The sequence below is a fragment of the Muntiacus reevesi genome, chromosome 15 (assembly GCF_963930625.1).
Source record: "Muntiacus reevesi chromosome 15, mMunRee1.1, whole genome shotgun sequence".
Lineage (NCBI taxonomy): Eukaryota > Metazoa > Chordata > Mammalia > Artiodactyla > Cervidae > Muntiacus > Muntiacus reevesi.
Window position 1 is genome coordinate 43253813 of NC_089263.1, and position 12580 is coordinate 43266392.

The 12580-nt window shown below is 34.8% G+C and overlaps 1 protein-coding gene across 3 annotated transcripts in view; it reads right to left on the minus strand.

The window, feature by feature from the left end:
- The window catches only part of RALGAPA1 (Ral GTPase activating protein catalytic subunit alpha 1), a 200159-nt gene that overhangs the window by 54243 nt on the left and 133336 nt on the right, over positions 1-12580 (minus strand). For all 3 annotated transcript variants that reach the window (XM_065906823.1, XM_065906825.1, XM_065906824.1), the window contains exons 33-34: positions 9002-9866; positions 6234-6305 (exon numbers count right to left, since the gene is read on the minus strand). In XM_065906823.1, coding sequence (XP_065762895.1) covers positions 6234-6305; positions 9002-9866 — 937 coding nt within the window. The remainder of the gene's footprint in view (positions 1-6233; positions 6306-9001; positions 9867-12580) is intronic.

The following is a 12580-nucleotide window of genomic DNA, read 5'->3' on the forward strand; positions in this document are numbered from 1 at the left end:
ATCCCTTATGATTTATACAGTGGAAGTGAGAAATAGATTTAAGGGACTAGATCTGATAGACAGAGTGCCTGATGAACTACAGATGGAAGTTTGTGACACTGTACAGGAGACAGGGATCAAGACCATCCCCAAGAAAAAGAAATGCAAAAAAGCAAAATGGAACACAAAGGAGAAAAGGAAAGATATACCCATTTGAATGCACTAAGAATAGCTAGGAGAAATAAGAAAGCCTTCCTCAGTGATCAGTGCAAAGAAATAGAGGAAAACAATACAATGGGAAGGACTAGAGATCTCTTCAGGAAAATTAGATACCAACGGAACATTTCATGCAAAGATGGGCTCAGTAAAGGACAGGAACGATATGGACTTAACAGAAGTACAAGATATTAAGAAGAGGTGGCAAGAATACACAGAAGAACTGTACAAAAAAGATCTTCACGACCCAGATAATCACAACAGTGTGATCACTCACCTATAGCCAGACATCCTGGAATGTGAAGTCAAGTGGGCCTTAGGAAGCATCATTACAAACAAAGCTAGTGGAGGTGATGGAATTCCAGCTGAGCTATTTCAAATCTTAAAAGATGATGCTGTGAAAGTGCTGCACTCAATATGTCAGCAAATTTGGAAAACTCAGCAGTAGCCACAGGACTGGAAAACGTCAGTTTTCATTCCAATCCCAAAGAAAAGCAATGCCAAAGAATGTTCAAACTACCACACAATTACACTCATCTCACACACTAGTAAAGTAATGCTCAAAATTCTCCAAGCCAGGCTTCAGCAACACATGAACCGTGAACTTCCAGATGTTCAAGCTGGTTTTAGAAAAGGAAGAGGAACCAGAGATCAAATTGCCAACACCTGCTGGATCATCAAAAAAAGAAGAGAGTTCCAGAAAAACATCTACTTCTGCTTTTTTGACTATGCCAAAGCCTTTGACTGTGTGGATCACAGTAAACTGTGGAAAATTCTTCAAGAGATGGGAATACCAGACCACCTGACCTGCCTCTTGAGAAACCTGTATGCAGGTCAGGAAGCAACAGTTAGAAGTGGACATGGAACAACAGACTTGTTCCAAATAGGAAAGGGAGTATGTCAAGGATGTATATTGTCGCCCTGCTTATTTAACTTATATGCAGAGTACATCATGAGAAACGCTGGGCTGGAAGAAGCACAAGCTGGAATCAAGATTGCTGGGAGAAGTATCAATAACCTCAGATATGCAGATGACACCACCCTTATGGCAGAAAGTGAAGAGGAACTAAAAAGCCTCTTGATGAAAGTGAAAGAGGAGAGTGAAAAAGTTGGCTTAAAGCTCATCATTCAGAAAACTAAGATCATGGCATATGGTCCCATCACTTCGTGGTAAATAGATGGGGAAACAGTGGAAACAGTGGCTGACTTTATATTTTTGGGTTCCAAAATCACTGCAGATGGTGACTACAGCCATGAAATTAAAAGATGCTTATTCCTTGGAAGGAGAGTTAAGACCAACCTAGACAGTATATTAAAAAGTAGAGACATGACTGCCAACAAAGGTCCATCTAGTGAAGGCTATGGTTTTTCCAGTAGTCATGTATGGATGTGAGAGTTGGACTATAAAGAAAGCTGAGTGCTGAAGAATTGATGTTTTTGAACTGTGGTGTTGGAGAAGACTCTTGAGAGTCCCTTGGGCTTCACGGAGATCCAACCAGTCATCCTAAAGGAGATCAGTCCTGAGTGTTCTCGGAAGGACTGATGGTGAAGTTGAAACTCCAATACTTTGGTCACCTGATGCGAAGAAGTGACTCATTTGAAAAGACCCTGATGCTGGGAAAGATTGACGGCGGGAGGAGAAGGGGAAGACAAGAGGATGAGATGGTTGGGTGGCATCACTGATTCAATGGACATGAGTTTGCATGAATTCTGGGAGCTGGTGATGGAAAGGGAGGCCTGGCGTGCTACGGTTCATGGGGTCGCAAAGAGTCAGGCATGACTGAGTGACTGAACTGCACTGAATATTCATTTTATGTATCTGGCTGTAACATTAATTTTAAAAACATGAGAACAGACAAAAATTTAACTAAAATATTCTAATAGATAAACCATGCCCTAATTAAATATGAAATTCTAGTAAATTTAACCCAGCAAGAAGTCATAGGACCAAGGAAGGTTTATCCCAAGGATGCAAGAATTATTTAATGTAAACAATCTAATAAATACGTATCAACTAGGTAAGAAAGCAAAGGCTGAATGCAAAATAAATAAAAACATATGAAAACTTGAATTGATGCTGAAAAGGATTCCGACAACATTTAACACCTTTTCATTATAAAATTTCATAGGAAACAAGCTACTTTTTCAGCATGATAAAAATAATTTATTTCAAACTAATAACCAATATTTTACTTACAGATTAAATAGAAGAGTCATTTCTATTAAAAGTAGAAAAGACAGGGATAACCAGTCTTCCTATAGCTATTTAAAACTGTAGTGAAAGTTTTAATCAGTGCAATAAGACATGATGATATAAGCAAAAGAAAGCATAACCTTTTTTTGTCATTACTTTTCGAAAGGAGATGATTTGCAGAAAAAGATTATGCTGCTACTGCTAAGTCACTTCAGTCGTGTTCGACTCTGTGCGACCCCACAGATGGCAGCCCATCAGGCTCCCCTGTCCCTGGGATTCTCCAGGCAAGAACACTGGAGTGGGTTGCCATTTCCTTCTCCAATGCATGAAAGTGAAAAGTGAAAGTGAAGTCGCTCAGTCGTGTTGGACTCATAGCGACCCCATGGACTGCAGCCCACCAGGCTCCTCCACCCATGGGATTTTCCAGGCAAGAGTACTGGAGTGCCTAAGAGTGAGATAGCTCTAAAACGTTTAAAATCAATTAAGAGTCATCCCAGGGTGAACTGGGATGGGATGGGGAGGGAGGTGGGAGGGTGGTTAGGATGGGGAACACATGTACACCCGTGGCAGATTCATGTCAATGTGTGGCAAAACCAGTACAATACTGTAAAGTAATTAGCCTTAATTAAAATAAATAAATTTCTGATTTGGTAATGGCAAAAAAAAAATAAAATCAGTAAGAGAATTCGTTAAGGTATCTGGATACAAAATACAGTGAGGGGAAAGAGTCTACTCAGAATAGCAACACAAAAGTAAAATATACCCCTAAAAGTAATATCCAGGCCTCAAAACAAATAAAAAACACTCTATGATTATGAATGGGAAGAATGATGATAATAAGGGTGTTTACTCTTTTCACAGGAAAGTTTTATTGCAAATCCAATCAAAATATCAATGGGATTTTTCCTCCCTGGAAAACAACATCATAATTCTAACAAAACTTTGGAAGAAAAAACAGGTAAGAACATCTACAAAAAGAAGAATGTGTGTGGATGAGATGAGGAAGAAGACTGATCCTATCAGATACTAAATTATAAAGCTGTAATAAACAGTAATACTCCAGAAAATTGACAAATTAATAGCAATAAACAGATAGCTTTGAAACAGCTTAATATTTGACAAAGACAATATCAAGTCAATGGGAAAGATATGATTTTTAACAAATTCTAAAACAAATTATAGAAAGAGACTATTTCCCAACTTTCAATGTGGTTCCATTTCTCATTCCATAAATCAAAATACATTCCAGATGGGATAAAAAATTAATATAAATACTTAGAAGTCTAGAAGGAAATGTAACTAATTGATTTGAAGACAGAACTCTCTAAGCACAATTACAGAAATTAAAAAGAAGATTGAGAGATAATAATTACTACATAAAAATGAAAAACCTCTGTTAAGCAACCTAAAGATGTTGAAAACTAAGCTAGAAAAACTCCCACAATAAACACAAAAATTAATCCTTAAGACATATACACATGTAAGAGAGCTCTTACAATTAATAAAAATTCCTAAAGAGGAAAAGGACAGTAAGAGAGAATTTGGAAACGGATTAAATTTTTTTTACAAATATATGAAAAATATTAACTTCACTAGTATTTAAAAACTATAGGCTAATAAGATACCATGATCTGCCCCTCAAATTATAAAAATTAAGAAAATGTGATTAATATCTTGTGCTGAACAGGCTGCAGTTACACAATGTTGGTGGGATTAGAAATCAGTACTTACTGGAAAGCAATTTTATAATATATATGGCCTGAAATAAGTTCTTATGCTTTGACCCAAGAATTCTATTTCTAGTAATCTACCATAGGGCAAGAAATAAAAATTCATGTCAAAAATTCATAGAATTCATTTTATGGTGCCATAAAAATATTTTTTTGAAGAATATCAAAACGGTGGAAGAAAATGCTCACAATACAGAGTTTTTCTAAAAGACATAACTTCCTATATATTACTATGATTCCAACTTTGTAAAACAAAAATGATATATATGTCTATCAAAAAGAAAGACTAAAATACATAAAGAAATGTTAACAATAGTCTTAAGAATAACAATAGTGTTATTCTTCTATTTGCTGTAATAGCCAAAGAAATCATACATTATTTTAAAAAATTACTGAGGAAAGCTAAAAACAAGGAAAAACAAGAATGACTGGAAGTGAATAAAAACTACATTTTTCTATAAATTTGGTAGTAAAAACATGAAAGGGATGAACTATAGCTTGAAAGGATAAAAACTGAGGAAAGTTTTGTTTTAAACACATAACAAACTTACAGCAAGAGAAGTAGAAATACAAGATAAAGAAGGAATAACTTTCTAAAGATCCTAGAACAGACTAAGAAGGTAGGAAGCAGAAGCATAGAAAGAAAAAAAGTGCTTTTCTGACAAAGAAAACGAGCAAGAGAAGATGGCTCAGTACAGAGAAATTTAAAAAACGAAGATGTAAGGTATGTGTGTTTGATGTGGGAATGGTGTGAATCATCTTCTTCACTTTGCATTCCTACAGAATAGTGATGGCAGGGTGAATGGCTTGTTACAAACTAGTTTCTCAATGGTCAGAATATAGAGATGACTTCTGACTATACTGACAGCTTGAGGAACAAAGAAGTGGTTTATAATAATTACTTTAAGAAGTATAGTATTATAAAAGTGATCAAGGGATAAAAAATTTGCCAAACAACAGAGATAGCATTGTCGAAGTAAAGATGCATGAATCTACAGTAACTCCCTGTATCATATTGTTCTGATAATTTTCTCTAGTAATGTACTGCTGCCTAGGAGTAGAGAAAGCAGATGTTAAGAATGATTCTGATTAAAGAATTGGTTATAGAAATATATAGCTATAAACAACAGTTTTGATGTTGTAAGAGAAGGCGTTTTAAAAATGGTTAACAATATGTGAATTTGCTTGACAGGCAGGCAAATGGAATCAGTGGTGGGTGGGCAAACTGGGAGAACATGAAAAGCAAAAACTGTAGACACGAAAGTATAAAACACCACTCAAGCAAGATGTTGAGACAGTTAAGAAATGTGAATGCTAAGGATGTTGTGGATTTCAAATTTGAGAAATATAAGCATTCTTAATAATGAAGTATTTCTGAAGTATAGCTTTACTAACGTTTTTCTAGTTATACTGCCAAAAACACCTATCCGTAAATTTTACTTTTATGAACCTAAAAAGGAAAGTAGTACATATATGTAAGTTGACCATATGGGAATTTCAGTTAAGTAGTATTTTGTAGTTTGAAACTACAAAATAGTTTTTGTAGTTGTAGTTTTGTAGTTTGAAACTCTAGTATGAGTTTCCCAGGAAATCGCATCCAGATACACCAGGAATCTACAGATTATTAAAATAGTGATATAACAAAGTTTTCACACCAAAAGCCACACAAAAATGGGTATATATCCAAGGTTTTAAAAAGAAATCGGGTTTATAGCAATATAACAAACTATCTCCATCTTCTTCATTTCATTAATATTTTCGTAGCTACTAGCTTATTTACACCAGTCATTTCACTTTGGCCTCTTACACTCATCAAAAGGGAATACCTAAGTATGGGGAAACTAAAGGACATTTTATAGGTTCAATCAGATTTATTCAACTCAGAAGATGATTCTGAGGTATATAAAAAGATATAAATAATCCAAAGATACCAAACATTTAAATGTAGTTGTACATTTTAAAAAAATGCTTATTATTTCTAAAATATGTATAAATGAAAAAAGTTTGTGTTCAGAAATTTATAATTCAACAATACACAATACATTATTATTCACATTATGAATAGAAACAGCTGATGTGCTAGATATAGACTTGAAAATTTCTCAATGACTTACCACTGTCTTGAGTCCAAGTTCCTAAGTTCTCTAAGTAGTTTTTCATTTTTCTTCAGGAGATGAAAGCTCCTCCTAAATAGAGAGATTCATAAACATGTTCATCATCTTTGCAGTGAATGACATGACAGTCCCAGAAACACTTTCCAGTCTACTCATGCAATTGTTAACACTGTCCTTGCTTTTTCATACTTCTAACACAAAGGAGAACAGACCCTACAAAAAATGTAAAGAATATACATCATTATTTCCACTGAATCCCTCATACATTTCTGCTTGTGCATCATTATTCTCTTGACCATGTAAATGTCTCCTTGAAGATGCTGTGAGTTTCCCAAACTCATATTCAGAAAAATGGATAAAAGTACTTTGTAGGTTCCTTCTCAAGAGTTTCATAAAAATGTGTGAGAAAGTTGTCCCTCATGGGAAACATTTCACAAACTCTAACTCTTCACCAGATAGGGATGCGTAATCCAAATGGAATTTGTTTCTTTCTTGTTTTACATTATATGTATTTTTTACACTACAAAGCAGTGTATAAATTTTACCAAATAAATTATACAGGTGTTGAATATATATAAATTATATTCATGAAAGTAAAACAGAGCTTCCCTTCTCTAATTTTTCTCAAGAAACAATATATGGGCCATTGAACAGCAAAAGAGAGTAGCTGCTGCTCCTGCTAAGTCGCTTCAGTTGTGTCCGACTCTGTGCGACCCCAAAGACAGAAGCCCACCAGGCTCCCCCGTCCCTGGGATTCGCCAGGCAAGAACATTGCAGTGGGTTGCCATTTCCTCTCTAATGCTTAAAAGTGAAGTCACTCATCAAAAAACAACAACAACAACAACAAAAAGTGAAGTCACTCAGTCGTGTCCGACCCTTAGCGACCCCATGGACTGCAGCCCACCAGGCTCCTCCGTCCGTGGAATTTTCCAGGCAAGAGTACTGGAGTGGGGTGCCATCGCCTTCTCCGAAAAGAGAGTAGAATAAATTTAAATTAGTAGCAATTACCTGTACTGGACATACCAAATTGTGCTCCTGATATAACCTGGCTTTCCCATAAGGCAGAGGATATACTCTTTTAATAAATGGAAGTATTTAAACCAAGTAAGATTATAAACACTAGGTAAGCAAGTAGAATTCCAATTTAATGCTTCACATGCGTTTGAATTACTTTAAGATTTATTCATCCAGTTATATCTGAGCTGCCCTACTATAAATTGAACAAAAATACATTATATATATATGAAAACATTTATTTTTTCAGTTCCCTACTGCTTTTAGTATTATAGAAATTAAAAAAATAAATGTATGCTAATAATGCTTATACTTGTATAGTTTACAGTTACAACTTACACTTGACCAGTGTACAGTTTTACTATTTTATATACATTGTCTAATTTAATTCTCACCATCATGTGAGGTAGGAGTTATTTCCTCAATCTGCAGACTGTGGGGCAAGGCTCAAAGTTTAAGTTTCTCTAACCTGGATCTTCTGGTTTAAGTCTCATGCCTTTTCATTTAACTCCTACTTAACTTCCTACAAAAGTCTGTGTGTACTGCAAGTTTTTAACGAGGTTTTGCAATATGCATGAAAGAAAACATTAAATAACATTAAAAAAATTAAATCTAAATTCTTTTTGTGATTTGATGCTAAATCCTGAGTTAATTTCTTTGATACAAACAAGAAAGTATCATATCACTGTTTGTCTAAAAAATAAAAAAATTAGGCTTATATGACACAGTAAGAAATATACACTGGGCCTGTGTCCCCAATTCCTCAAACAGAGCTCTTAAAACTCTTGTAATTTCCTGAGTATAGGAGGTGACAGTAAAGTCTTACACAGACTTCCTAAAACCTCTGGAGTTTCCTTTTAATTTTGTTCTAATAAGGTAACTCTTGGTGGTGTTCTCATTAACTTCAGGATGGTGCCTCATCACCAGAGAGAGCAAGCTTGAAACTTTCAGGCCTGCCTCTGAGTAGAGAGAAGAACTAGAGAATTGAGTTAATAATCAATCATGCCTACATGGTAGGACCTCCATAAAAATTCCTCAACAACGGGATTCAGAGAGCTTTCCTGGTTGAACACATTCAATGTGCTGGGAGGGTGGCACACCCCAACTCCACAGGGACAGAATATCCACACTTGGAATCCTTCCAGACTTTACTCCACTTACTTCTTCATCTGGCTGCTCATCTATATCCTTAATTGTCCTTTATAACAAACTGATAAACCTAAGTAAATGTTTTAAGAGTCATTATAATTATCAAATCCAAGAAGGGGGTTGTGGGAACCCCTGATTTACCCAGACTTGCAACTGGTGTCTGAAGTAGACGGCAATCTCATCAGTCTAAGCTCTTAACCTGTCTGTGGCAACTCCAGGTATTGTTGAAACTGCCTGGTGTGAGAAACTCACACATTTGGTGTCAGAAGTATTGTAAGGAAAATCAGTTTTTCCTATTAGCTTACATGAAGGTTGGAAAGAAGATTTTTCTCAATTATTTGAGGTATGTGTTCTAAGTCAGACAGTTATACTAGTCATTATGAAAATGTTAAGAGTTAATTCATTACATTCAATTATCTTCTTATTCCTCTGAAACCTGATATGACTCAGTGGACTAAAAAAAGAAAGAAAATCTGCCTACTGGTCAAAGAACTAATTAGTAGGTAAAATTTAGTGATGGAAAGAATGGAGACTAAAATGCTGATCATAAGATGAATAAGACTAATATTTCTTTTAAAAAGGAAAAATCTGTTCTTTATTCTTACCTTTTGTCCCAGGAGTTCATTCCCAATATACTAAGAAGCAATCTGCAATAATAAAATGCTGACTGAGGTTTCTGAGGTGTTGGTTCATCTTGTTCTGCAGCTTTCATATTTAAGTCATTAAAGTGTTTCTCAACAAATTCTTTTTCCTCTGTATGCTGCTTAAGGATAGCGTTAATAACATCATTCTCCTGTTTTTCAGAAATGCACACAGGCTGTGGAGCAGGAATATTAAGTGAGACTCCAGTTCTCTGTAAGCATTCAGGACTGGTTACACCTAAATACTGCAAAAGCTCATCAAGAACATCTTCTTCATCTCTTATTGTGTCCCAAGTTGGTACAGTTTCTCTAAAACTTCTTTTAAACTGGAGGGAAATCCCATCTTTAACTGTTATATCTTCTAAGCATTCATGAGATGCAGAAGGCTCTTCTGGCTTCTCTTGGTGAGACAATGAAAGTACAAGAGATGTAGGTTCTGAAAGACCACTTACAAGAGGTGGTCCATACAGGATGGCAGAATCCCATGAATATTTTCCAGAAAGATCACGTACTATAATTCTGACATTTGAATTGGCTGATGCAAGACCAGCAGATAAACCTCCTCCAGGTACACTCTCTTCAGCTCTGATCTGGATACAGGACACTAAGGTTGTATTGTTTAACACAAAAAACTGAATATTTGGACTCTCGAAGAGTTCAGGGGAAAGTTCAGTGCTTTCACTGTAATGATTGTCGTGATTCTCACACACCTGACTTGTTAACATAGCAGGACCACCACTCATTGGATAATGGCCCAAGTGATTCACCAGATGTGTAATAACAGTGCGGGCAGCTATGGAGATTAATCCTTGCTGCATTTGAGTTTTCACTAGGAATAAAGAAAAATATAAGTGAGTGAGAATACTGCTGCTTCCTAGAGAGTCATATAACAATGAAACAGCAAACAGGGATTCCATCACATTATCAAAATCACATTCAAATATTAGAGCAAATATTTGAGCAAATATTTTCAATGTAGCATATGAACTACAAGAATGATGGCAAAGAAGAAGAAAACTACTCAGATAAAGTTTTGTTAATTTTTATAAGAAAGCCATTTTTGAAATTTTTGCTTATGGATTCATATTAATGATTTAAATTGAGGTCCTTAAATGTACAGCATACCTTCAAAGAAGGTTCAAAAGTGTTTTAACATGTGAAATAGCTTTGCTCCCAGATTAAAAAGTCAACAAAATCCAACTGATAAGTTTCTTATCTTATCAGGAGATGCAGAGACATAGTTCGTAACATGCCTTAAATGTCATTTAACTATGGCTTATATGGATGATGTAAAAGTGTCAGAGAAAAGTGATCTTTCAACTAAACTTCAGGAGTCAGGATCAATTTAAACAGTGAGTCAGTGTAACCTGGATATGCCAAGGAAATTTTAAAGGAAAAGTATTTATGGCTTGCTTATTTTTCTAAGGCAGTAAACAGGTAAGGAGTACATCTATATGAGTAACTTAAAAAAAAAACAAACCCATAGGAAATGTTAAAAACAGAAAACTCAAAAGAATATAGCAGTAAGAGGCCTGAAGAGGCAAGGAGCCTCATGTATGGACCTGAAGGAAGAGGAAAATGGAGGGGAGGAAGGAAGGAAGACAAATAACACAGAAGGAGAGTAAAGGGAAAAAGAGAGTAAACTCAAGTTTTAAAAGTTCATAAGGGAACTAAGTTGTACATTGTTGGTATGGTTACTTAAAAAGAGGCAAGAGAGACAAACAGTGTCATATAAGATTCAGAACTGACACCCCTGGGTACAGGCAAAGAGTAAGCAACAAGTCAGCAGCTATGCCATTAATACCAATAACATCTTCTTCATTATTTCGAATATAAAAAAGAACAATTTTCTTTGGACTTTTATTGATTTGGAAATGTTACTGTGTCAAAATTTTAATCTTTTTCCATAATCAATCAAGTTTTATTACATATATGTATATATAAACATTCTTCAATCTACCTAAAAAGTTCCAGTTTTATCAAGCTGTTCTTTGATTATAGTTAGGGCTAGCTCTGAAAATGAGCTATTTTAACACTAGATAACAAACTAAATGACTAATCTTAAGTCAATCCTACATTTTCAAGACCTATTATGGTAAAGCAAAAAGATATGCCACTAAATGATGAGAAACGGGTAATCTGAATCTAGTGTCTGCCTTTTGCTTCTCTAATTATAACTTAGAAAATAATGAGTGTTCCAACTCTAAGAGGCCTTGCAGATAAACTAGCCAATACTTCTCATTTTGCACAAGAAGACAAATGGGTTCACAAGTTCAGGGATTTGCCACAGAAGATATCACATTGGGGTAGTGTTATTTTCATCTTTATCACAACTCAAATATCCATATTTTTCTCTTTTGTTAAACTGTCTGTTTCTTTTGGCAAATTACTTTGACATAAGGAAACAATGCATTCAAAAAAGTTTTTTCTGCATACAGAGACAAAAAAGTAGTACTTAGCATAAATTAATAAATGGCGAAGATCAACTGGAAAAACTCATTTAAACTAAGTATTGAAAAAATAAATAAATAAACTAAGCCATGTTTTAAATAGTAATAGAAAAATATGATTAAATTAAGTTTTTGATGCAGGAAAACTTTTTTCCCTTCTTCCTTTTGAGTGACAAACATGTGACTCAATTTTAGGCAGTGAATCTTCTTTGCAGAACATTTCTCAAGAAGCAAAAGAGTGTAATTTAATAGAAATGGACTATAGAAAAGAGAAGAATTTCTAACTTTGGCTTCTTCTGTGATCATGGACAAGTCACATAAAACTTCTTAAACTCCATTTTTCTCTAAGGATAACATGGGGTTTTTGGTAAAGATGAACTGAAAACTCATATACAAAGCCTGATATAACTGAAACAATACAAATCAATTTTGAGAGGACTGTAAGTCACAAAGGTTTTATGAGTTCCTTTTGCAAACTTGCCTATAACTAAACTGTAAGAATGAGCCAGCTCCTTCCCTAAAATAGGACCCAAGTCTAGGTCCTGTCCGTCCCATACATGCTCCCCTCAAGGAAAGAGACAGTCAGAACGCAGTTTTAGTGAGCTTGTTCACAAATGTCATAATTACTAACACCAAGAACATTTAACAAATGAACTTAGATTTCACAAGTAGGCAAAAGCATTTTTTTTTCTAAACTGCTTCTCTAAATTCAGGGTATCTGTAAATATAAAAGGATTAAAAAAAAATACACCTTTCAACTTGTTAATTTGGCAGTTAGGTTTACTTAGATTTATTTTGAATCATAAGCTATTGAACATACATATTTTCTACATATATACTTAGATATAAAAAAATGAAATTCTCTAATTTAGAAATTAAAAATGAAATTCTAAAACAACTAGCCTTGTGAGAAAATGCAAAACGAAGATATCAATGCTTCTAATGCATTGGGTAACTATCATTCATTTAAATAAATCTATTCAAGGTTGTCTTTTCAGAGCGTCAGATTAAACAAACCCTACAGCATTTGCAGCAAACCCATAATTACAGATTATTATGGCACACAAAAGCAGCAAGACATAAAAAGCTGCTG